The sequence below is a fragment of the Lycorma delicatula genome, chromosome 10, assembly GCF_047948215.1.
Source record: "Lycorma delicatula isolate Av1 chromosome 10, ASM4794821v1, whole genome shotgun sequence".
Taxonomy (NCBI): domain Eukaryota; kingdom Metazoa; phylum Arthropoda; class Insecta; order Hemiptera; family Fulgoridae; genus Lycorma; species Lycorma delicatula.
Genome location: NC_134464.1, coordinates 580,387 through 607,966, shown reverse-complemented (window position 1 = coordinate 607,966; position 27,580 = coordinate 580,387). Strand labels below are relative to the sequence as shown.

General features: G+C 29.3%; 1 protein-coding gene across 1 annotated transcript; it reads left to right on the top strand.

Annotated features, from left to right (window-relative positions):
• Positions 1–390: 390 nt before the first annotated feature.
• LOC142331641 (protein-lysine N-methyltransferase SMYD4-like) lies at positions 391–27,580 on the top strand. Its single transcript, XM_075377665.1, has 9 exons — positions 391–782; positions 1,635–1,779; positions 4,969–5,138; positions 5,284–5,377; positions 9,939–10,155; positions 19,192–19,360; positions 23,597–23,816; positions 26,652–26,988; positions 27,326–27,580. Exons 1-9 carry the CDS (start codon positions 473–475, stop codon positions 27,524–27,526), a joined length of 1,863 nt encoding a protein of 620 aa, XP_075233780.1. The 5' UTR covers positions 391–472; the 3' UTR covers positions 27,527–27,580.

The window sequence follows — 27,580 nt, the reverse complement described above, 5'->3', positions numbered from 1 at the left end:
ACTTATTAGACTGAACTAGATTTATTATAATAAAATTATACTGTCTACTTAAAAACTGAATAATATAAAAAAATTGACTGCTACTGGTGGTTACTTTATTAATAGATAATTTAACTTCTTTTTTTTTTGTTAATGGAAAACAGCCAGATACCTTTTAGGACCTGAACCCAGGATTAGATAAGATGAACAAGAAGATTGATCACAACACAGACTGACTGTAATCAATAAATGTAGATGTTTTAGATATTTAAAAAAAAAAAATAAAAAATATTATAGCTACATATTATCTTGAAAATGCACGTGACTGGTAATGGTTGCATTCTGATCTATTAATAGATCCCTACAATGACACAGTAAATGTTCTAAAAATAAATCTAACTTCATATACTACTATGCTAGTGTTTCATACACATACAGTATACTAAGCACATGGTTCTCTCGTATTTTTGTACTAGTAGTGTTCATTAGAAAAATGTTGAATACATTAGAAAATAATATTGGTGGATTTTTTAAAAAACAACATCTACAGTTATGTAGTTCACTTGAAGAAAATGATTTAAATAACTTCTCTTTGTTAAATAATAATGAAGATAAATTTAAATTTGTTTGTATTAATCCATTTGTAAGATCTAATCAAATATCAAAATTAACCAATGATAAAAATTTAAATGTTGCTAAACAACTTAAAACTGATGGAAATAAAGCATTTCAAGCTAATGATTACAGTAATGCATTATTCAAATATTCAAAATCAGTATTAAAATGTCCTCAAGATAATGGTGGTGAGTATTTAGCTCTTTCTGTGTATTGTTTTTACTTATGTTTGTTCACAGTTTACGTTAAAAAAATCGTTATCGAAAAAAAAATTAAGATTATCTTTAATTTTTAATTAATCTTAATTTTTTATTTTATATTAGTTATAAGTTTTTAAAATTATAGTGAAATCACTGTTAATATTCAAGTAAATTTAAGTGTTTTTTATTTAATTTCAGTAAAGTATCATTAAATGTGACAATAATTACAGAAGTTGCTTAATGTAAACTGTCGTTCAGTGTAACAGTGGTCAATGATTCATCCTTTTGATTTTTAATTTAACAATTTATGGATTTAAATAAAATAAAAAAAGTACGTCATGTTAGAATTAATTTTGAATTTTTTAAATTCTCCTGAGGTGAACACAGATGTTCAAAATAAATTCTACTATCCGCTGGGTTTTCATAATTTTTTAAATTATTATAAAATAACAATCTCTTTTGACATCTTTTATTCAATTAGTAATGTTTTTTTAAAAAGTTGTAAAACTTTTTCTTAAAGTTGAAATTCTTTTAATTTTTTTGGAAAGTTGTTTATCTTAATTTTTGTACTATTTCTAATATGCAAATGAACCAGTTTGAAAATAGTAAAGTCAACATATTTTTTACATATTGATATGTGAATAATCACTAATGTTGCAGGTTGTTACTTACAGGACTGTAGATGTTTTAACTGCATTACTTATGCAGTTGTATACTTATTTTTAACTGCAAAGACTTTTTAAGTTAGTAGCATTCAGTTAACAATAGGTGTTAATAGTGATTACCTATACTGTTAATATTGTTTTAATAATTTACAATTTGAGTTTTATTTTAATACAGAATCATTACAGGAACTGGCAATAGTATTAGCTAACAGGTCTGCTGTATTTTATCATATTGGAGAACATCAAAAGGCGCTTGACAACATCAATGCAGCTTTTGAATCTGGTTACCCTTCTTCGTTATACTATAAAGTGTACGACCGGTTAGTTTGTTTTTTTACATAATTCTATATTTAAAAAATAATTAATGTGTACAAATTTCAAACATTCATGTTTAAATTACAGTACATATAAAGTTTATCTGAACTGCCATGTTCAAATGTCTAGTTTACTGAAATCTTATGCAATTACTATCACAAGTTAGCTACAAAGAAAAGAAATTGGTTATTTAAATAATAAATACAAGTCAGTATGGTACATTAAAATAATTTTAAGAGATCATTAGTATACAACTGTAGCAGTTAACATTTTTGGAAACTAACTTAAATTTCAAATTAAATAACAAAAAACACATAATGAATATGTTCTATATGGGTCATTCCATGTTAAATCAACAATGTCCACAACCTGACCAACTAGGATTTTCATGAAAATTGGTGGTATGAATTAACTACTGATAGAGTTATGCGAAAATACTGAATTCCAGATCTCGATCATTAACTGTTTCGTTTTTAGAGCCCTTCAAATTTATTAGAAAATGGAAAATTTTTACTTGCAGTAGTAGTAGGTCAGACCCATCAAGTTAACCTATCGGGTTGGTCTAATGGTGAACACATCTTCGCAAATCACCTGATTTCAAGTTGAGGGTTCTAAGGTTCAAATCCTTGTAAAGGCAATTATTTTTATCGGAATTTGAATACTAGATCATGGATACTGGTGTTCTTTGGTGGTTGGGTTTCAATTAACCACACATCTCAGGAATGGTCACCTGAGATTGTTCAAGACTACACTTACACTCATACATATCATCCTCAAAAAAAAAGTAGTGCTAGGTCAACATAACTTTGGTAACTATTAAGGTGATAAAGTTGGTCTCATTTTAAAGCTTATTGATACTATCTTGCAAATTGAAACATCTTTTGCATGGGTGATTATGTCAAATCATAGAAAAGTGAAGTTACTTGAAGATTTAATGGCATCAGTTTCTTACGTGTTTGTAGAATTCATCAACTGAGTAGTTTAGTGAACAGACTCTTTAAGAAAAGCAAAAAAAAAAGAAAGAGTCATTCTTCAATGGTTATTTAACACAAACGTCAGGAAAATATTTTATTCTAGTGACAGATAAGGGCATTTGCACAGTCCTAAACATATAATGTTAATTTTGTCTGTTTTGGTGCACTTTTACAGAAAACCAGAGAAGATAAAGGTATAGAATTTTTTTACTTAATTTTTTCAGGGTTTTGTTCAACACTATGGATTTGGTTTTTTACTTTAGTATCATTATTTCACATTTTTTTAAATTTTACCATAATTACTTGAGGTTTTCCTGTGCGTCAAAAGAGAAATTATCAATTTTTAAATTTTGTAATGTGTTCTTTGAAAATTAACTTTCTGTAGTGTTAAAGAGATGTTTTTTTTAAAATGTAAAAAGAATTGTTCAAATATCATTTCTGGTTGTTGAGAAAAGTGTACCTAAAAATTAAAATACAAGATTTTTGGGAAATCAACTTTAAAGATTGTACTGGGGACCCACCTGAGAATGAACAAAGTGTCAGTGCCTACCAGCACTATAAGATGGGTTGTCCGAATCCTCCTACTCCTCAAAGTGTTCCAGCTTTTTTCTTTTCTGCTTAAGACTTTGCATTTATTAATTTCTTATATATCCTTATCAGCCTCCCTGATGCAAGTTTCATCAAAATGTTTGGAAACTTTGACACAGTTCTACCCAGGATTTAACCCTACCTTTTCAAACATTAAACATTTTGTCATATTCCCAGCATTGTAGGAGCTCATAGCCTCATTAACGCCAAATTCCAGAGTATTCCTACATACAAACATATTTTTTGGTATCCTTGACTAAATAATATTGTCCAAACACTCCCTCAGATACTTTTGCAGCAGGACTGGATTTGGAAGATCTTCAAATATTGGTTTAATTTCCTGCATTACTGCTTTTGGTGGGTATATATGTTTATTGTCATATGAGCACAGGCTAAATGAGCCGAGCCTGTACGTATTTACACTATATGTCATCAGTCTGTGACACAAACCTTGAATAGGTCCTTCATTAGTAGATGACAAGTGGAAATAGTCAGTCCAATTAGCACATCTTACGTCATTAACATTACTGGTGTTCCTAAAAATGGCTAAACTATAAAAGTCTTTACTTCAGCAACAAATAATTTTTAGAGGGCCTTGGCAAAATTTGCATATATTTATTTCTGATAAAAGTTTACACAAATTGTCAAAACTTTCTTTTTCCTGTTTAGCCTCCGGTAATTACCTTTCAGATAATACTTCAGAGGATGAATGAGGGTGATATGTATGAGTGTAAATGAAGTGTAGCCTTATACAGTCTCAGTTCAACCATTTCTAAGATGTGTGGTTAATTGAAACCCAACCACCAAAGAACACCAGTATTTACAAGTCTCTACACCAGTAGATACATATCTACATATCTAGTAGATACTAGATACACCAGTATCTAGTATTCAAATCCATGTAAAAATAACTGACTTTACTAGGACTTGAACGCTGGAACTCTCGACTTCCAAATCAGCTGATTTGGGAAGACGTGTTCACTACTAGACCAACCTGATGGGTTAAGAATGATCGACCTGAGACTGCCAAGACTACATTTCTTTTACATTCATACATGTCACCCTCATTCATCCTCTGAAGGAGTACTTTATAGTGGTTCTGGAGGCTAAATAGACAAAGAAAGAAGAAGCTTTAATTATGGATGCTGGGTGTAATTCATAATATGAACTTGAAATTTTTATTTAACAATGATCATTGCAGTTTATGCCATTTAAAATATTATTAGTTTCAGGGGTTCTGTGCCTCTGAATTCCATAATACCTTGGACAAACCACAAATAGCAAATTAGTGAAATCTATACCAAAGTTAACAAAAAAAGAACACTGGGTGTAAGACTCCTCCACAAATAGATATTTTCTTACTGTTGGCATTTATTAATGGCTACTGATTGCACATCAATAGCATATTAAAGGAAGTATCTTTATCAAGTGCAGAAAAATTGTTCTCAATCTTTCAAATTGTTGAAAGTGTTTCAGATAGATATGATTTAACAGCTTTTGAAATTTTCTTTAACAAAAATTCAACATAAGAAAAATTGCAAGATATTATCTAACACTTAATTAATTAATTTTTGGTTATAAAATTTGTGATTAATAAGTTGTACAATCTAAATAAAACACTTTTATTTATAGGAAAGCAAGATGTTTACTGGCATTAAAACAACATAAATCAGCAATAGAAGCATTTCGTTGTACACTAACAACTTTAGATGATGCAAAATTACCTTTGGAAAGACGACAGAAATGGCAGAAAGATGTGCAGATTATGCTTGCTATGTTATCAAAAAATCCTGTTAAAGATGGTAATCACATTATATTATTATTACTATAACATTTTATAGACAAAGAGATGTGTGTGTGTTTTTTAGTGAATGTATATGCTTGCATACACATAACACAAGATGAACCTGATCTAAAGCTGATTATTATTCATTTCTTTTTTAATAGTTTTCTTCACACTACTTAACACTACTATTACTTGTATGAACTTCACCAAAGCAATTCACCTAAACAAAAACTATACTGACTGTCATCTTGAAATGTAATCATTAGTGGATCCAACGGCTGAAATGAGTCCTTTCCAAAAAATATCTATTGTAATTGGATTTTTTATATGTATAAATTCATGTAAAAAATAATTTTATATTTTACTTAGAATTTTAATGAAAGGTCAGGCTTTTTTTGCAAAAACAAAACACACCAGCACAGCTTATTTCTTATAACAATAAGCAAAAGAGATAAAAAATAATAAAAGTTACAAATAATTGGAGTATTTTTTAAACTTTTTATAATTACAGTTTTAATAAGGATAAAATCAAAACCTAAACCGACAACGATTGTTAACGTCTATATGCCTACAAGCGCCCATGATGATGATGAGGTAGAGTGTGTATACGAAGAGATTGATGAAGCAATTAAACACGTAAAAGGAGATGAAAATTTAATAATAGTTGGAGATTGGAATGCAAGCATTGGAAAAGGCAAGGAAGGAAATATAGTGGGTGAATACGGGCTGGGCAAAAGGAATGAAAGAGGGGACCGACTTATAGAGTTTTGTATGAAGTATAATTTAGTAATTGCCAACACCCAATTTAAAAATCATAATAGAAGAATATACACTTGGAAAAAGCCAGGCGATACTGCAAGGTATCAGATAGATTATATCATGGTTAAGCAAAGATTTAGAAATCAACTCGTTGACTGAAAAACTCACCCTGGAGCGATAATAATATTGATAGCGACCATAATTTGGTGATAATGAAATGTAGATTGGGGTTTAAAAACCTGAAGAAAAGAATCGGTGGAATTTAGAGAAGCTTGAGGAAGAGGTGGTAAAGAAGATTTTTGAGGAGGACATCGCAAGAGGTCTGGGTAAAAAAGATAAGGTAGAAAATGTAGAAGAAGAATGGGAGAATGTTAAAAGGGAAATTCTTAAATCAGCAGAAGCAAACTTAGGCAGAATAAAGAGAACTGGTAGAAAAACCTTGGGTTTCAGACGGTATATTGCAGCTGATGGATGAACGTAGAAAATATAAGAATGCTGGTGATGAAGAAAGTAAAAGGAATTAAGAAATGCTATAAACAGGAAGTGCAAACTGGCGAAAGAAGAGTGGATTAAAGAAAAGTGTTCAGAAGTGGAAAGAGAAATGAACATTGGTAAAATAGACGGAGCATACAGGAAAGTAAAGGAAAATTTTGGGGTACGTAAATTAAAATCTAATAATGTGTTAAACGAAGATGGTACACCAATATATAATATGAAAGGTAAAGTCGATAGATGGGTGGAATATATTGAAGAGTTATACGGAGGAAATGAATTAGAAAATAGTGTTATAGAGGAAGAAGAGGAAGTTGAGAAGGATGAAATGGGAGAAACAATACTGAGATCTGAATTTAAGAGAGCATTAAAAGATTTAAATGGCAGAAAGGCTCCTGGAATAGACGGAATTCCTTAGAATTACTGTGCAGTGCAGGTGAGGAAGCGATTGATAGATTATACAAACTGGTGTGTAATATTTATGAAAAAGGGGAATTTCCGTCAGACTTCAAAAAATGTGTTATAGTCATGATACCAAAGAAAGCAGGCGCAGATAAATGTGAAGAATACAGAACAATTAGTTTAACTAGTCATGCATCAAAAATCTTAACTAGAATTCTATACAGAAGAATTGAGAAGAGAGTGGAAGAAGTGTTAGAAGAAGACCAATTTGGTTTCAGGAAAAGTATAGGGACAAGGGAAGCAATTTTAGGCCTCAGATTAATAGTAGAAGGAAGATTAAAGAAAAACAAACCATTATACTTGGCGTTTATAGACCTAGAAAAGGCATTCGATAACGTAGACTGGAATAAAATGTTCAGCATTTAAAAAAAATTAGAGTTCAAATACAGAGATAGAAGAACAATTGCTAACATGTACTGGAACCAAACAGCAACAGTAATAATTGAAGAACATAAGAAAGGGAGTCCGACAAGGATGTTCCCTATCTCCATTACTTTTTAATCTTTACATGGAACTAGCAGTTAATGATGTTAAAGAACAATTTAGATTCGGTGTAGATCCTCAATGTTATGAATTTTTGGTGTAATTTTCTTCAAATGCTTATATTTTTAATGGGTAATAATAACAATGATAAACAATAAGGCTTAACAATAATAATTATTAATGAAAAAATAATAGCATGAAAAAATTAACAACATTAAATTTGAAAAAAAACTTTGCTTGAATAATTAAAAATGTTGAACAGTGATTTCTTTCTCCTCCCTATATTAAATAATTCTTTTTTTAAAGAAAGTAATTTAATGAGGATGAATTTTAAAAAAAAAATTATTTGCTGAAAAAGAAAAATTCCATAATTAAAATGAAAATAAATTAAAAATTACAAATGAGTTAATGACCATTGTCTAAAATGAAAGAATGTTTTAGAATTTGTTCTTTAGAAAAAACATATTTACAGGACAAGAACTAAAGCAGATAAAATCAATAAAGTTTTTATAGAAAATATATATATTTTTTTTTTGGGAACTGTAACCTAGGATTTTCTTTCAGATAACAGAAAAGAATTGATACCCTGAATAAGTGATTCAGTGAGTTCCTTCATATAGACAGTAATATCATTACAGCTGTAATTTCATTATATATAGTGGTTCATACAATCCCTCTAACATATGTAGCAGAAGAAAGGATTGTCATAGAGTTTTAGTGTTATGTACTAAAATCTGTAATGTAATACACATTACACATGTTTAGTGCTATGTAATTAGAATGAGTAGAATCTAGTGAATTTACCTTCCACTCTATCTGAAGTACAGAAAGGTGGTTTTAGTGGGAGTGGAATATCTCAGAATTTCCAAATACAAATAGGATTCAAGTATACTTTATCCTAAAGAGCTTTCCAAAAGAAATACTTCTGTGTAAAATTACATCTATATTTTACACAATTATAGTAAAAATTGATAGCTGCTAATTTAATGCCCAATTATTAGTGAAAAAAATATAATTAGTCATTAATTGTAATTACTATGTGGCAATAATAACTTAAATTGGTTATTTGAAATTTAAATATTTTTAAAACTCCTTGAAGCACTAATTTTAGAACTATTTATCTGCTTACAGCTAAAATATGTCAAAATCAAGAATGTTGGGTAGTATTTCATTTTAAAGAAGGAATTTGTGAAATTTTGTTTCTATATTGTTCAAAATATTCTTCTTTTCATACTTTGTACTTCACAGCAAACTAAATAAATTATCTTGATTTGTGTCTGTTCATCTGAGTATTATACAAGTTGAATGGCAAAAATGTTTTTTAACAAAACTTGCTGGAAAATCTTATCTAATCGTATTTGGAATAATCTTAACTGTCTAATTTCAACTAGTACAAGATATATTTAAAATAAAAAATTAACTTATCAATGATTTAAGCCTGTAAAATTTTCACAATATTGAAGTTTTTGAAATTTTGAACAGACCTTTGACCTTTGAATGTTCTGTCAGAAAGTCTTATCTTTAATCTGTTCAGATTAGTTGTATTATAATTAAATATTTTTGGGAACAAAAATGAAAGGATTAAAACTGTTATAGAAATTATTTTTTGATTTAAAAAAGACAGCTCATTCATATTCATAAAATTATACAGTTTTAATTTACACTCACAAGATGAATTTTAACTTATTTCAACAGTTTAAAAAACAGAACTTGAATCAAAATTACTAAAAAAATATAAAAATGTCTTGATTAGTTTGTCCCTTCTTTTAGAAAAAATATGATTACTTTTATTATTTCTTTATTTACTTGCTAAAGATGTACTACAGGGAAAATTTCATGGTTTTAAAAATGAACAAAATGTCACAAGATTCATAGAAAAATTTTCAACAGTCTCTCTCCCCCTCTTAAAAAAATAATTTTTTAATGATTTAAAATACCCTTATATTAATAAAAAATTTCAAGGCACACGAATAAAAGTAAAAAAAATTGTTAACATTATTGAAATTTTGATCAATGGTGTTCCTTACAGGAAATAAATAAGTACTGTCACCCAGAGAACCACAGGCAATTCAACTAGTTAGTGATTATATCACTATCATTGTTACCTTCTGAATTGTGCATAAGACACTGTTTTATAATATTTATTAGAAGTACATTAAGAGGTTGCTTTACATGTTCCAGTCTTTCTTGTTCACATTGGTCTTGGTTGTTGACATTTATAAAACACATTAAGTACATGAATCCCACGTCAGAGTTGCTTTTCCCAATAGTAATGATTATAATTACACATTCCGGTCACTGTGATGAATGAAATAAAGGTGACAAAGAAATGTCTGTATAACATTTACTTTTCAATGGGCTTGGCACACTAGATGTTTGGCTTGCTGAAGAAGGAAGTTAAAAATTACCTCACTCCTTAATTTCCATAGTAATTCTCGCATGGATTGTTTGTTACTCTTGAGAATGGTTATGTTATTTGTGACTTAAGACTCATGTCAAGCCGCATTTTCACACTTTTCCATTACAACATTATTTATACATACACAAAGCAGTACAAGAAGTATTTTCAATTTCAATAATAAGCTTTTCGATGTTGTTAATGAATTTTATTATGTTTCAGATTAATATCACCCTATCCATGTCCAAAGTGCAGTAATGTGGCATTCTGCAGTAAGATGTGTCAAAATGTAGCTATGACATCTCATCATGTTTTTGAATGTTCAATACTACCGACTTTATGGGCATCTGGTGCTTCAATTACATGCCATATGGCATTAAGGATGTTTACACAAAAAAACTTAGAATATTTTAAAGAGATAAAATCTTCTCTAAAGCAGGTAAATCAAATATATCTCAATATAGAAAATATAAGGTGGGGTAAAACAAATATGCATTTTCATAAAGTGATAAAGAAACACTCAAAGAACATTTTGGAAATGCAAGTACTTAATTGAAAATTTTTAATGATTAAAATATAGTTGCTTAACTGAACCAAAGAAACCAGAATACAAAAATGTACCCATTACAGTAATCTTTTCTACATCATGTAAAAACACCTTCAAAAGAAAAAAATTACCACTGATAAAATTAACACTCAATTTTAATGCCAAATCAAGGTCATATGTTGGTGCTGTCTGATAAAATCAGTAAACTCTAAATTATCATTGCAATAATAATAGAAAAAAGTACAATGTATACAATCATCATATGCATGTAACCAGTCAAGTGAAATCCCTTATATAATTCATTCTTACTGACAAATTTTACTCTGTTTAATATATGTGTTATTGACACATATATTAAACAACCAATGAAAACAAGTTATTTTACCTATTCTGAAGGCTTAGGATTTATTATTTAATGTGGTGATTTTTAACGTATTCAGAGAACATTAAAAGAAATTTTACTACACCTAACTGTATAATAAGATAAAAAAACCAACTTTGTCTGAACCCTCAAACAAAGTTGAGACTTTGTCTATGGCAAAGCTCAGGTTTGGTCTTTTCACCTCCGGACTTCAGCAATGACAGTTTAAAAAATTATGTGTTAAGAAACATGAACTTACATAAATAAAACTTAAATTTTTCTGGACAAGACATATTTTTAAAATGATACTGCTGTTGAGGCTGTATATCATTTCTGGCATTAATATTTTATTTCACAGTTAGTGAAACAAAGTGTCAGAAATAATGCAATAAGGAATAGTATTAATGGGTCACTGAGCTAGATGCAGGACCCAGTATTAAATGTGCATTGTTTATTTTGTTTACATCCAAATATGAGAGATGTGTTGTTTCTACCATAATTAAAACTTGTAGAATCATCACTGATCTTAAAACTAATGGCTATGATAAGTTGCTTTAAATGGCAGTTGTTGCAACAAGTGATATGTGCTTTCCAATTCACCTGAATCAAATGCAGCATAAAGAGTCAAAAACTGATAGAGTAATGACATCATTTACATAAAAATGAGTACATCATATTTTGTGTCAAATAAAGAAATTCTTTCATACAAACAATGGGCTAATTACAATCAGTTACATCAAAAACAGGGGAGATAAAATGAGTGGATTAGTGTTCTACTAAAAGACAAAATATTTTCTGGAAGTAATGTATAGTCAAATTATGGCAAATTTTAAGAAGTTAGCATTTATTATTGAAGGCAAGGATGCTCTGTGTGACTGTGGTGCTGAACAGAATGTTTCACCTATTTTGTTATCCACTTAGTGAAATTTTCTGACTTTCAGAAGTACAGAATTAAAATTTTTTGATCATTAGAAAAAATAAATACAAAGAAAAAAGTTACTGAAATACTGAGCTTTTAATAAAGATAATGTAATTTTCCCAAGCACAAAAGAAGAAAAAGATTGGTAAATGAACACAAAACTCCATGATGAAGGTTTAAGAATTAATCTTAAGATTTGTACATTTTTTCATAAATCTAAAAAAGTTTCCTTTTCAGATAAAGTTTTAAACTTTAGAATCCAGTTGCATTTTTAAACAGATCCAAGCAGTTAGAATTTGACAATTCAGTATGATCAAAATGAAAAAATCTGATGTGGACACCACATGATTTCCTTGTATGCCTATTAAATTGCATATACACATTTTTTGCTGCACTTCATTTAAACTTATTTCATTTGAAAGTGAGATGCGCAATCCACCAATTCTTTAATAAAGTAGACAGACAATCTTACCTGAGATATTGGGATAGCGTAAAAGTTCCTTTATTACTCATATAAATAAACTCTTATAAATACTCTAATAAATAAATGTATGTCCTATATCTGTCTAATACTAAGTTTTTTACTTCCTTGTATGAAGTAAAGCAAGTTGTGATCGTGAAAAATTTCAGTTCTCAGATTTCAATGGAAATATCCATTTTGACCATCCCTGAATCCATTTTGACTAGTTTTGGCATGACGTCTGTACGTACATACCAATGAATGTATATATCTAGCATAACTCAAAAACGATTAGGCGTAGGATGTTGAAATTTTAGATTTAGACTTTGTAACATCTAGTTGTGCACCTCCCATGATTGCAATTGACTGAACTAACAGTATCCAATTTTTTTGGATTTTGGACTTTTTCTTAACTGCAGTAATAAGCCCTCATTGAGAGCTTTTCAACAATATATCATAAGTGGTACTTATTTTCATTGGTTCCTGAGTTATAGCCAAATAACATTTTAATTAATGAAATATTTGTATCTTACAAGGGAAGGCCCATCGGTTGGAATCAGATTTTTTTAATCCTTTTTTTTTAACTTTTTTTTTTAGTTAAATATATTTTTACTGCAAATAATTATTCAATTATAACAATAAAAAAAAATTCAGAAGTTATTAGTGAAATAAAATTTTATGTACTTTTAAAAATGTGTAATGTAATTTAATAAGCATTATTACATATATGTATATGTAATAGATTTCGTGAAATATCCGATTATTATACTCTAGAATCGTATATTTCTGGATTTTCTAAAGTTAACTACAGAGTGACTGAAAAATAGAAAAGAACAACATATATACTTAGGCATACATGTCCGATCTTTATTAAATTGCAAAAAAATTCTTGTCTTTTTGTGTCTTGTTCATTACTCCTCTGATATTGTCGGAGAATATTCTCCCTAAATTGCAGTTGATCATCATTTCATTTATTTGTTTTTTATTGCCAATAATTTAATTGCTCGTTGGTTTGATATAATTCTTCTGATCTTAATTTGTATACACGTTCTCTAGTTTTGAAATTTTCTCTCTCTTTATATTCATCATCGTCTCTTAATCTTTTTATTCTTTCCTTGGTCTTAACATTTTCTTCCTCTTTATATTTATCATCTTCTCTTAATCTTTTTATTATTTCTTTGGTTTTAACATTCTCTTCCGCTTTATATTTATGATCCTCTTATTGTTTTTATTCTTTCTTTGTTTGCAACTGTTTCTTCTACTTATTTTTTTTTGGTTTGCAACATTTTCTTCTTCTTTATATTTATTATCTTCTCTTAATTTTTTTATTCTTCTTGTGTTTTTTTGAGATATATTTCTTCATGTTATTTTTCTTTTTCCTGTTTGATTGTTTCTTTTTCATTTTTGATTATTCACCAAATAATTTAATAATAAAAACTGAATAATTTACATCTAAGATTGAAATTAACATTTGTAATCGGTATACAGAAGTTCACTAAATGGAATAGTTTAATTATTATTAACTTTTATTTAATTGATAACGTATGAAGATACGAATAATACTGATCTAGTAGTAGAAGTAATAAAGAGACTTTTTCTCTATCCTAATATTTCATGTAAGATTGTTGAATTAGTGATTGTATAAATATTTGATGTTAATAAAAAAAAAAACTAATATTTCACCAATTGTCTAACTGTCCACTTTATTAAAGAATTGGAGGGTTGTATCTCACTTTCAAATGAAATAAGTTTAAGTGAAGTGTATCCTGACCCTGTAGGGGAAGACTCCCTCCATGAGATGGCTTCGGTCACCACGCTATCCCCTCCGTACCTAGCTCTAATGAGCTTTACCAGAGGTCATCTGCAGTACCTCGGCAATGACATCTTTCAGTCAAGCCTCATCCAGGATGCTACTGATGCAAATGCCACGAGCTACATTCCCATTGGTGTCCTAGTAACTAACATACACTCAAAACTAAACACATCTAACTAAGTCTCAAACAAGAATGAATGACTTTCTAAGAACGAAGAAACTGAACCTTACCTACCTGAAAAGTAAAAATGAGTTTGATACACAACTAATCATAAAATGCAACACAAAAACACTAACAAAACATAACAATAAAAATAAATAATGTAAGATAACACAGTAACATAAAACATAACTAACGAAAAACAAACAAATCTATAATTAAACAAAAGCATAAACACTTTACAAAGAAAAGTTTACAAAAAAACAAACCATAAAAAAAAATAACAATAAAACCAAACATAAACACAAAGAAGGAAAGTCCAAGCAGAACATCACACCTCTTCCATGGTCCTTTCTTTCGTCAAACACATAATAAAACTTTCTACGCTCAACCATTCGGCCCGGATTTTCCAATTAACACAGTGATCAAGTGTCGACCCGATAATATCAAGCCGACAGATAGTCCCTGTGTGCATTAAGTCATATGTAGTATATTCATATATCACATGACAAGCATCGTCCAACAATCCGAATTGTGGACACGTACCAGAGTCCACCAGGTTGAATTTTTAAAGTCTGTCCTGAAAAGCGCCATGCCCAAAAATAAATTGTGTCACATACTTGTTCAGGTGTACCCAAGAGGTGTCCCACAAATCAACAACATCAGGGAAAGATCATGCATATAATGCCCACATTCTGTCTGTCTGGCTTGCCACATGGTGACACCATGCTGTTCTACTCTTTATTTTCTCCAAAGTTAATTCACCTGACTTCTTAGCAACATAACACTGTTGTCTCTCAGATGCAATCAAGTCTGTCGATTTCACGCCTGCGATCACCATAAGAAGTGCAGCAAAAAATGTGGATATGTAATTTAATAGGCATACAAGGAAGTCATGTAGTGTCCACATCAGATTTTCAAATTATTATGGTGTAACCATCAACAAAATGAAAACAATGAGTAATCAGATGTTTCACCAAATCTGATGTGGATACCAAATTACATTAACACATTTAAAAAAAAATGAAAATACATAAAATTTTATTTCATTAATACAATCAATATATTTAAATTTAATAAAAAAAGGAGATGAAATCTGATTCGAACCGATGTTCCTTACTCTTATCCAAATATTTCATTAATTACAATTTTATTTGGCTATATATCTGGAACCAATAAAAATAAGTACCACATAAGGTATATCGTTGAAAAGCTCTCAATGAGGGCTTATTACTGCATTAAAAAAAAAGTCCAAAATCCAAAAAATTTGGATACTGTTAGTTCAGTCAATTGCAATCATGGGAGGTGCACAATTAGATGTTACAACAGTCCTAAATCCAAAATTTCAACATCCTACAGCCAATCATTTTTTAGTTATGCGAGATATGTATGTAGTTATCTATATATATACATATGTACGTACAGGTGTCACACCAAAACTAGTCAAAATGGATATTTTTAATTCATTATAGATCACATGATGATTTAAGATGAATAAATTGATCATGTTAGGATTAAAAAATTGCTGCATCAAATGAGCCAAGCAACTAATGACAAAAAAAAACTTTATTTTCTTTCAGTGTATTCCTATATTTTGGATACCTGTAGAAGGTTGTAAGTCTAATTATTCCATGTAATATCTTTTCCTTTGTTATATTTGTATAAATATATTTATACAGAGAGAGTCAGATGTATGAAAATCCCTCAACAACTTTTACGTGGAACACGTAAAATACTGTAACTTTCAGGATAAGGTATCAGCCAATTACTTTAACTTTTCACAAGAAATTATATTTCAGCCCCTTCTTGCGGTGTGGCCCAGGAAACTCAAATATTTTAAACGGTAAAACTCTTTGTGTGATATATCATTTTAAAGGTCTCTTTAAAACAAGAAAAATGTATAAATAAACAGTAGGTACAATGCCTGTACCCAAACTGGTGGTGGGGTAAAATCTGGATTTTGAAAATTATTAAATTTAGTAAATTCAAATAATAAAATTAAATAAAAAAACATTAAACTGAATTTTAAAATATTAAAAAATTGTTATTTTTCAACACAGAAAATTGTTTTTCTTCTAATTTAATGAGTAAATAAATAAAAATATTGTCACCAAATCATGCTGATCAATTATTGTCTTTTACTATTGTTGAAAAAATGAAGCTTATTTCATTGTTATGTAATAATAATATTCCTTTTAAAGTGTTTCATTACTACACTGTCGGTTCCTTATGAGAATTTATTGTGATCGGCTGGCTAATTGATTTTGTCTATCTTTACCACATTTGTAAGCCACTCTTGTTATTTACATCTTGTTCAACTTCTTTGTAATTGTTTTTTCCTTAATTAATTTTTTTGTGCTATCTGCTAACATTGGTATCAAAATGTCACTTAGTGAAGAAGAGAGGTTCACACTTTTAATGATGAGGGGCTTTGGTGATAGAGTTAGGTTGTATAATTAAGTTTGTGAATTGTTCAATGCGACATTTAATAATCGAAGCATTCTTTCAAAAGGTAAGTGTCAAAACTATCAAACACTTTTAAGAAACAGGGAACATTAATAATAGGGGAAAACCAGAGAGGTCTAAATCTGCCATAAATAGAGATTATGCAAGAATTTATTGAGAATCCTCATTCCTCAACTTGAACAGCAACAGGAAAATATAACATTAACCAAAGTTCAGTGATTTAAAGATTAAAAAGTGAAAATTTCAAACTCTTCAAAATTTGTCTGGTGCAAGAACTTAATGAAGATGACTAAGATCGAAGATTTGAGTTCTGTGAAATTATTATGAACAATGTTTGTGCAGATTCTAATTTATTAAACAACAAAGTTTTTAGTGATGAAGCCCTAATTTTTTAATTGCCATAATTGTCAATACAGGACTGATATTAATCCATACTGGTATCGACAAGCACATACATAGTATCCAGTCAAAGTAAATATACAGGCAGGTATTGTTTGATGGATGATTGATAGGGCCCATATTTATTGATGGAAATTTAAATGGAGTGAAATATGAAGATTTTCTTCTCAACTGTATCATTCAAAACATAAAAAATGTTGTTGGCAAAACATTTGGTTTCAAAAAAATGGAACACTCCACCTCACTTCAGGTATGTGAAATTTTAAATGCATCTTTTCCTGGAAGATTAATTGGCTGAAGGAGTCGAATAGAATTGTCAATGAGATCATTTGACATGTAACCTTAGATTAGATTTCTTTCTATGGGGCCACTTAAAAAGTATTGTTTTAACATAATAAGCCCCAAGCTATGAGGGTCGTCCAATAAGTCCTTAGAAAATCCAACAGATGGCGCTCATAGTATGGTGCTCATAGTATGGTGCTCATAGTATGGTGCTCATAAAACAGTTTACTTTTAGTAAGTGTCATTTGTCGCTAGAGTACAGTTAAAGTTTCAGCTGTATCCATCATGAGGTTTCATTGCCATAGTCGATTGAAGCAACAAGCTATTGTTTATTTAGAAAAATGTAAAAAAGTGAGTTTTGAGTGGTAATTAAACACTCATATTTAAAAGGTTTAACACCAAAAGAGATCAAAGCTGAGTTGGATGAAGTTCATGGCACATCTGCTCCTGTGTTTGCAACTGTTTGCAATTGGGTAAATGAGTTTAAAAGTGGCCATAAATCCACAAAAGACGAACCTAATTCGGGACGTCCAGTGGAAGTGACCACCCTCAAAAATGATTAACTAAATTTATGATATGGTTTTGAGTGATCAACAAATTAAAGTGCGCAAAATAGTTGAGACCACAGGCATATCGCAAGGTACAATGTTTTTAATTAATAAAAGGCACAAAAAATTAGGTGTGAAAAAATTTCAGCATGATGGGTTTGCTCTCAGTGGAGAATAAACACAATTGTGTAGTCGATACTGAGGCTGTTTTGGCGCTTTTCCGTTGCAATTCTGATGAGTTGCAGTGTTGATACATAACTGTGGATGAAACATGGATACACTACTATACTCCAGAGACAAATAAAATGTCAAAACGGTGGGTTTTTAAAAGCGAACAAAAAAGCGGTTTGTGAAATCAGCCGACAAGGTGATGGGCATGGTTTTTTTGGGATGCAGGCGATATCATCTACACTGATTACTGGTAAAAAGGACAAACAATAACTGGAGAGTATTATGCGTTGTTATTGCACCTGTTGAAGAAATCAAGAAAAAGTCCTCATTTGAAAAAAAAAAAAGATCTTCTTCCATTAAGACAATCCACGGGTGTAAACCTGTTCAGTTTCAATGGCCAAAATTATGAAATTAAAAGTTTGAATTATTACAACAACTACTGTATTCATCGGATTTAGCCTCCAGTGATTTTTTTTTAAATTTCCAAACTTAAAAAAATGGCTCAGTGGACAACGGTTAACATCAAACAAGGCAATCATCACCCAAACAGATGCTTATTTTGAGGACCTTCCAAAATCCTACTTTTTGGATGGTTAAAAAGTTGGAGAAACACTTGGAAAAGTGCATAGAGTTAAAAGGAGATTATGTTGAAAAACAGAAAAAATCTACACAAAATAATTTGTTTTTCTACCTTTTTCTAAGGACTTATTGAATGACCCTTGTATCAATGATTTACAAAACAGGATTTGAGAATCAGCATAAAATATCACTAGGGATCATTGAATAATGCAGTATCATCCTTTTATAACCAACTGGTACTACACTGTCAAACAACAGAAGGAGGATGTTTTGAACAATTATAAGATGAAATATAGGTAAATAAGCAAATTTTATGCTTAATAAATAATCGTCTTTTTTAAAATAAATTTATTTGATAATATCCATTCAACCAAGTTTTCATATTTGTGATAACAGCTCCTTAAATTATCAATGTAATTTTTTTCAAAATCCAAAATTTATCCCGCCACCATTTTGGTACAGACATTATTTCATTTATTTATACCATTTTTCTTGTTTTAAAGGGACCTTTAAATAATGCATCACACAAAGCGTGTTACCATTTAAAATATTTGAATGACAACCCCCAAGAAGGGATTGAAATTCTATTTGATCAATATCTTATCCTGAAAGTTACAGTATTCTATCTGAAACAGTTTTAAAGTTGTTGAGGGGTTTCCATACTTTTGATTCACTGTATGTATGTTATCAGCTATCCTGGAGAAAAAATACTATTTAGATAAATCAACCTTTTTATTGTAATTAAATGAAAATGTTTACTTCCACTACAGGAAAATGTTCATTTGGAAAAAAACAATTTTGATGACAATGATTATCGCAGTGTCTATTACCTAGAAAGAAATGAGTCACAGAGATCTGTAGAAGATTTTTTACAACGTACTCATATGGCTGTATTTTTATTTAAATGTCTTAAAACTGCTGGATTCTTTATCAACTCAGGTAAAAGTACTTTTTATACTTTACATTTTTTAATAGAAAAGCAGTCATATTTAAATAAAATTTTGCTATATCATGCATACTAGAATATAAGTAGACTATAATCTGTCAAATAAAAAAATGCACCTGAAGACAACAATAATTTCTCAATAAAACCTTTTTAATAAAACAATGCATTATATACTAAACCAAAGCTTGTCATTTTCTACATCAGTTTAGTGAGTAAAATATTTATTCCAACAGTAAAGAGAACATCAGAAAGATAAAAGGCAATAGTAGGGGAAAAATTAAAACTGAAAATAAAAGACAAAGAAGAGAATCAAATACAGAACCAGATGAAAGAGATGGAGGGCCAAGCAATGATGGACCAACAACTAGCAAAAATAAAAGATGCGGATACACATTTATCATACACAAATCAAACCAAAGACCAAATTGGACAACAACCAGTAGCAAGCTGTTCAAACAACAACCAAACTTTGCAACATTCGACCATAGAGACCACATGCACATCATCTACATCTGAGATGAACAAGGAGGTAATGCAGGAAGAGCAAGAGAAAGAATTGGTAAATATCTTCAAGTTAACGACGCAGGACTGGCAGAAATATGTATCACAACACAAAAAATTAAAAATTTTAAATCATTCGTTATATTGTATCCGCAACAGTGGACAGTCATGGACTAAATATGGTACTAAACTTTCCAATCAACTAAGAAAACAATCAAAAGAACTAGAAAAATTAATAGAAACAATAGATACATAAGAAACATAGAATACATAGACAGCATAGAATACCTAATAGACAAACACAACATAGAAATTGTAACAGAATGGGATACAACAATAGACAAAGGCACAAAAAAACAACTTATAAAAGAATATGGATTAAATGTAGAAAGTTACATACAAAAAATATTAAAAAAAAAAACATGAAAAAATAAAAACAATAAAAGAATTTAGTTTATTAAAAATATTAGTAAATGTATACAAACAATACACAGAAGAATACACACTAGAAAACCAAGACATAGACCGAGCAAAATGGATAATACATATGACAAAAGAAAATCAAATAGAAGTAACAGAACTACTAGCATGATGTGAAATAATAAAATGTAAAAGATATAAAAAAATAAATGGTTTAGTATTAGAAGGACATACAAATGCAGGAAAAAGCATGATAATAGACAACATATTAGGACCAACAATGCCGGAAGAAATTCCAAGAAAAAGAGATAACAGTGGATTTCACTTATACCAACCACCAACAGGAGGTCTCTTTGAAGAACCAATAATAACACCAATAAACGTGGCAACATGGAAATTACTACTAGAAGGGAAAACAATAAAAACAGATATCAAACACAAGGACAAGAAGGGAATATAACGACTACCAATATACATAACAGAAAACAAAATAACAGCAAACGTAGAAGGAAATGACGAAATACAAATAAACCAGAGAATAAAAATATTTAATTTAAAAAAAACAATAGAACACAGAAAAGATTCATATTCAATAGACAAATTCATAAAAGCAAACACAATAGAAAAACCACCAGGAGTAATAAATCCAATCCACATCGCATTAATATATATATATATATATATACTTCATAGAAGATATTTTAAGCAGTATAATAAAAGAAGACGAACAGCACACATTAGAAGATAACCTAATAGAAACATACCAAGAAGAAATAATAGAAGTACAAAAAATTAAAAAAGAAACAGAAGAATTATGGAAGTTGAACAAATGGAAACCGAATCAACAACAAGCAACAAACGATTCAAGAGAGATAAAGTAACAGTGGAGCAACAGGAACATAAGGAAAATGAGCCAAAGATGGATATGGACATAAATTCCCAATGATTAAAAACAATATATGAAACAAGGGATCAAAAGAATATTACAACATAATAAAACAGTCACTATATAGACATCGATTTTTCATAAAAACAAAACCCAATACCAATACTATATCAATTTGCAAACTTCTGGACATCAGAATGGAATGAAGACAGTATAGCAAACAACTACACAATACAAATAATGAAAGCACCAAATAATATAAGTTATGGAGTGTCATGGATAAAAGGAGAAATAGAAATAGAAGTATATTCAGTATGCAGACAAAGATTACTACAGGGAGGATCAACAAACTACAACACATACGACTTCGAAACAAGCCAAAATTTAATAATAGGAACGTTTGATAGAACACCAGTGACGTATGAAATAAAAAATTGGACATGGACAGGGCCAACATGGCACATGACAGAAAACAATCTATTTTTGAAAAAGGAATAGACATTGTAAGATTAGAAGAAATAGAACAAAAAACAGTATGAAAAAAGAAATAATATTTGAACAACTAAATCACAATTACACATACAGACCAAATGACAAACAAATCAGAATACGGATTTTATTAATACCAGGAGGAACAGGAATAACAAAAAAAGACATGAAAATAACCAACAACGCAGAAATAATAACAGCAGAAACAACAGGAGATTCAATAACAGCAACAGGAGTAACAACACAAAACAGAAGCACATATCCAGCAATAGTAATTGGACAACCCAAGGTACCAGATGAGAATCATTTCATCTGTAACCAAGGTACCAGATGATTCTCATCTGGTACCTTGAATCATAAAATGGCAACATTTAATGCATTAATTTATTAGAGTGATAAAATACTTAAGATATAATAACACAATGAATTATATTAAATATATTGCTGTAAATAATGGATACACGAAAACCTAATAAATAAATTATATACTAGAATAAAATATAAAATATATATATATATATGATACAATAAAGCTAATAATTATAACAGAGATGAATACATTAAAATTGAGTATAATATAAATAATAGGAGATTCAATTAAATCTTTAAATCATTTGAATTAAAAACAGCATATACAACAAAATAATAAACTACATAAATAACAAAGATCCTTCTAGAACATTAAAACATAATAATAAATTCAATTTAGATAAAACAAGGAGTATGTAGTTTGAAATGCACTAAATGCTGTTTAGAATACATTGGTATGACTATCAATCTTTTTCGATTAGAATTAAAGAACACACCGACTGTATAACTAAAGGAAACAAAGAATGATTTAATTTTGCCTAACATATCATGGAACACGGCCATGATTATGATCCAAATAATTTTACTAATATCCTTGCATACTCAAATGACTTTTATAAAATATAAGAAAAATTCCATATCTACTTAAATAACAACAAACTGAAAAATGAACAAACAAATTTTGAAAACGATATTTTATTCAAACACTAAATATTGATTCGTATGTTGGCCTAACTGCTTTAATACTGCAGACATAACAATTGAGAAGCTTTTATTGTATGAAATATATGACTTATTTTATAAGTTGACAATTGATTGTTACATTTATGGAAATTTTATCAGATGCTTCTGATGATGGAAAAATAACTTCTGAAAGCGCTAGAACATAATTAATTACACTAGTTGGTAAGTGGTAAGTAACTATTATTTTTATATTATACATACCAATGGGCCATGCTAAATAAAATTATGTGTACAGTATTCTACAGCTCTGTGTGTAGTGGGAAGAAAAGCTGCAGAGGTTAAGCCTGTGGAAATGATGTTAACCCTTAAAGTCTTAAAGAATAAGACTCCCTGTCGGGGAAGATTTTATCTCCCATTACATGCAATTCTCAAGTGCCTGCGGTACTGGAAACTCTGAAGAGTTACAGACACAAATCAATGGATATAGTTCAAATTCATCGTCCTCTATTAGACTGGCTACGTGCAATTTACATCCTTATCCAGCAACTTCTACTCAAATGTACATCATCATTTAAAATAATTTTTATCCCTGTTTTTCCTAATATAATTAAATCATAAAAATATTTCTATGGATATTTCAAAAGAAAAATTAACCCAGAAAATCTTTATAGAAAAAGATTCAAATATGTTTTTATTTTTTTTTTTACAAATTGCTAAAATTGGAAGCAGGTATGAGAAAGTTTTAAAACAATTTTTTCTTGAAAAAGTAATAGATTTATTTTCTATATGTATTAGGTAAGAAAATTAAGGCAATGATATTTTTTTTATCAATTCATTTGTAAAGTCCGAATGACATTGTACAATGCAACATTTCCAAATTCAATTTTTAAATAAAATATTTTTATACTAGCAAAAATTAATAATTTAATTGTTTTTACAGATTCAAATGAAGAAAAAGATTCTCAATTATCAGATGATGAACTGTACATTGGAGGATTAATGCTTCATAATTTACAGTTCTTGCAATTTAATGCACATGAAGTATCTGAATTAGATATAAAAGATGATGGTATCGACAAAGCTACATCACTTTTTCTTGGTGGAGCTATATATCCTACATTATCATTATTCAATCATTCTTGTAATCCTGCTATTGTTAGGTATATTTTATATTATTCCATAAATTCAAAAGCCATAAAAATAAGATAAAATAGATTTATTGTTAGTTAAGAAACAAAAAATAGTCTATGTTTTCTTTAGCCTGGTTGATAAAATAGCTGTCATTTTGTAGGAAAAAATGAAATTAAGATCAGATGGTAAGTAGATGTCTTGTATTAATATGTCTACTTATAGTTTAATTTAGTTCTGAATGAATTTCAATTCAACAGAATTAAAATTGCTTTGTTTTTATTTTATTAAACAGTCAGAAAAGCCTAACATAATCACTTAAACAAGAAAGCTTTAAATTTAGAATGTCTCATACTAGAGAGAAATATGTATGTATGTTACATATCTTACCTTAATTTTTTATGAAAGTACTGCAGGATCCACCTTCTCGGCCTTGATTGAAATAATTCTATTAATGCATAATACAAATACTAAAAATTGTCTATTAATTTACACGAGTGCTGCTATCTATTGCAGTTAAGACCATCTCCGTCAAACACTGATGGTTTATCAAATTCAAATTTTGTTTTTAAACATAAAATTAAATATATTAATAAAATATTACATCATCTTAAGTGTTTGAGGGAGATGGTCTTATAAATTAATACAGAATTTTCATTATTTTAATATTTTTATTGTGAAATAACAGAATTATTTCAATCATGACTGAGGATTCAGGATCCCTTGAAAGTACTTTTATGAAAAATTAAGGTAAGGTATGTCTTATCTCAATATTCTGTACTAGGTGGTTTATTTAATAGAATTGAAATATTCTATATTGTAATCTCTTTCTGTCAACCCATATGTATGTGAACATAGTTTTAATTACTTTAAAGAGCCAAATTTATTGAATAAATATTAAAAAGGGCTCAAGGTTTTATTAAAAAGTTATTGAAATTAGTGATTATTGAATAGTAAGAGAAATATGGGCATACAACTTTTACAAACTTAATAATTCTAATATCTAAAAATTTCTCTTTTACTAAAAGAAAAATTTATTTCCACTAGTTTACTTTTGAATAGGTGCAGATGGGAAGAGCCTCTTCCATGTTTAAGATGATTAATGTATCTACATTCCTTTACATTCACTAATGATTCTTTAAAAACTGAAATCTGTATTTAGTTTTAAAACAGTCTGTAGATTTTTTTGTTAAAAATTCTATTAAAAACAGTTAATTCGATGATCTATCCCTTGCGATAGTAACCTCTTGCCTAAGATTCTTCCAAATGGGTTAATCCCTTGAAAAAAGGACTACCTCAGCAATTTACCTGAAAGAATCAAGTTATTACTAATAAACAGTTAAACATAAAATAAGTTTTTATAATTAAGTGTATAATACACATCAGAGGAATGTTCCAAGTTTCTTCTTGCCCTAATGCATTCATTAAGTGTTTAACTATTGAATTACATTTTTCCCCATAAAGTTTTTTTCATATAAAGTAAACTGAGTTTTCAATCAACATTTTGAGATGGTTTAGGTTATTTGAAATTGAAAAAAAAATGTTACTGATGATTCTCCTGAATGAAAATCACAAGGCATCAAATTTCATGATCATGATGCCAATCAATTTGTTCCTTGACATTCAGGAATAATTTAATTACTCTCACCTTGGAAGAAGATAGTGAGGAGATGTCCCATCTACTTTCTAAACATAGAAACAATGTCAAACAATATCTGTATTTGTTATTGCTAATTCTAAGCAGTGTTTAACAGCTCGGAATTAACATCTTGTAATATCTTAATATATGCTATTAAACTTTCATTGAAGCAATAAGGTTCCTACACTCCTCTTTTTAATTCTAGGCCTGCTTGTTCACTGAACATCACCTACACTTCCAGTATGTTAATATTTTATATTCCGCTTATCCAAATGTTGACGTGTTGATATAAAAGAGAGTAAGGAAATCTTGGATAAAATTGTTTATGAACAGCAGCAACATCCCATTATTTTTCTACTAACATTGAAATATTACAATCCATTTTTGGTTTTGAGTATTTAAACACCGATATTTAAAATACAGATACAAAAATGGACTGAATAGTAATTACATCAGCTAATCACCACAATTGCAAAACCATAAAATCCACTACCTGTTTCAAAATTTAAATCTGTATGCAAGGAAAACTGACCTTTAGCTCATCATATATAATGTTAAAATACATATTAATACATAAAAATAATAAAGAAAATACTTGACAGTAGTAAAATTAGTACAAAATAAAATAACAATATGGAGGATATTGATATATACATATCTCTCTGCCAATCTCTGAGAGTGGTCGTGCTTGGCCTTTCATCCAGAGATCCTGGGTTTGAATTCTGGTTAGGCATGACATACGCTACCAATTTCCATTTGGGCTAATTGATCATAATAGTTGATAGCCCCTCCTCCCAAAAAAAATGCTACAAATTTCCATTTTCATATTCCTACATAAACAAAATTCTTTGTAAGCTTCTGTGGTGAATTAATTCATCAATAAAAAAAAACCTTTACAAAATTTGGTAAATTATTTTATGAAGATGAATTTACTTTTCATTCAAACTACAATCAAGTGACTACATGTTTTTACTGGCAATCAACAAATAGTTAATCTTTTGTTGAAGAAATTTTATGTAATATGCAACATGATAGTCCAAGATTCTACTTTCCCGTTTTGATTAACGGACTAGTAATTTTGGTTTGTATAGTTTCTTCAACAAAAAAATGTGAAATGCTAATGCAATAAATTATCTTCCAGTAAAGAAAATTTTTCTTTTTGATATACCTGTCTAATAAAGATTCATTTTCTTGAATATATAAGTATGTGAATCTATTTGTATTTCAGATATTTCCAAGGTACAACAGTAATATGCAGAGCAATAAGGACAACATTTGAAGGAGAAATGGTTGCTGAAAATTATGGACCAAATTTTACACAAACGCCAAAAAATGAAAGACAGGATATATTAAAAAGACAGTATTGGTTTAACTGTAATTGTGTAGCGTGTAAAGAAGACTGGCCTTTATTCAGCGAAATGGATGAAAGTATTATGAGATTCCGTTGTGAAACAAAGGGATGTAAAAATATAATTAAGGTACCGACTGATACATTAAAATTTATGGCACTTTGTCCAGTCTGCAATCAACATATGAATCTGTTAAAAGGATTAAAAGCTTTACAGGTATATTTTTATTACTTCTATACATGTTTTATATTATATAAGTATAAAAACAATATTGAGAAAAAATCAGCACATCACAATTACAGTGCAGAGGGAAATGTATTATAATATTACCTCACCACTATTACAGAAGTGTTGCTTTACTAAAAAAATTTGGTACATACTGTAGTCACTACTGTACTCACCATAATGTAGATCAGTGACCTGAAGAAAGGTTTCTGAAATCCAGAAGCATCATTATCTAAAAGTAAAATATAGAAAAAAATCACTATACTTTGTAATCACAAATTTCAGTTGATAAATTACTTCAAATTAAGTTGATAACTTTTTTTTTCAGGATACAGACTCGATGTTCCGGGTAGCTCATTCATTTATGATAGAAAGTGATATTAACAAAGCTTTGATTAAATTTATTGAACTTCTTCAAATGTTAGATGAAACACTTGCTCCTCCGTTTAAAGATTTTCATTTATGTCAACAGGCAGCACGTACTTGCATGTTAACATTTGGAAATAAATCTATGGGAAGAAAAATATAATGTAGTTTATGAAATAAATTTTTAAAACTAAAAATAAATTAGTTTGAATATTGA

Bases quoted from the DNA above. Each gene is read 5' to 3' on its own strand.
- LOC142331641 (XM_075377665.1), top strand. From the start codon at position 473: ATGTTGAATACATTAGAAAATAATATTGGTGGATTTTTTAAAAAACAA. The intron at 1,780-4,968 runs GTTAGTTTGTTT...TTTTATTTATAG, and splicing joins TACTATAAAGTGTACGACCG to GAAAGCAAGATGTTTACTGG. The intron at 10,156-19,191 runs GTAAATCAAATA...CTTCCACTACAG, and splicing joins TAAAATCTTCTCTAAAGCAG to GAAAATGTTCATTTGGAAAA.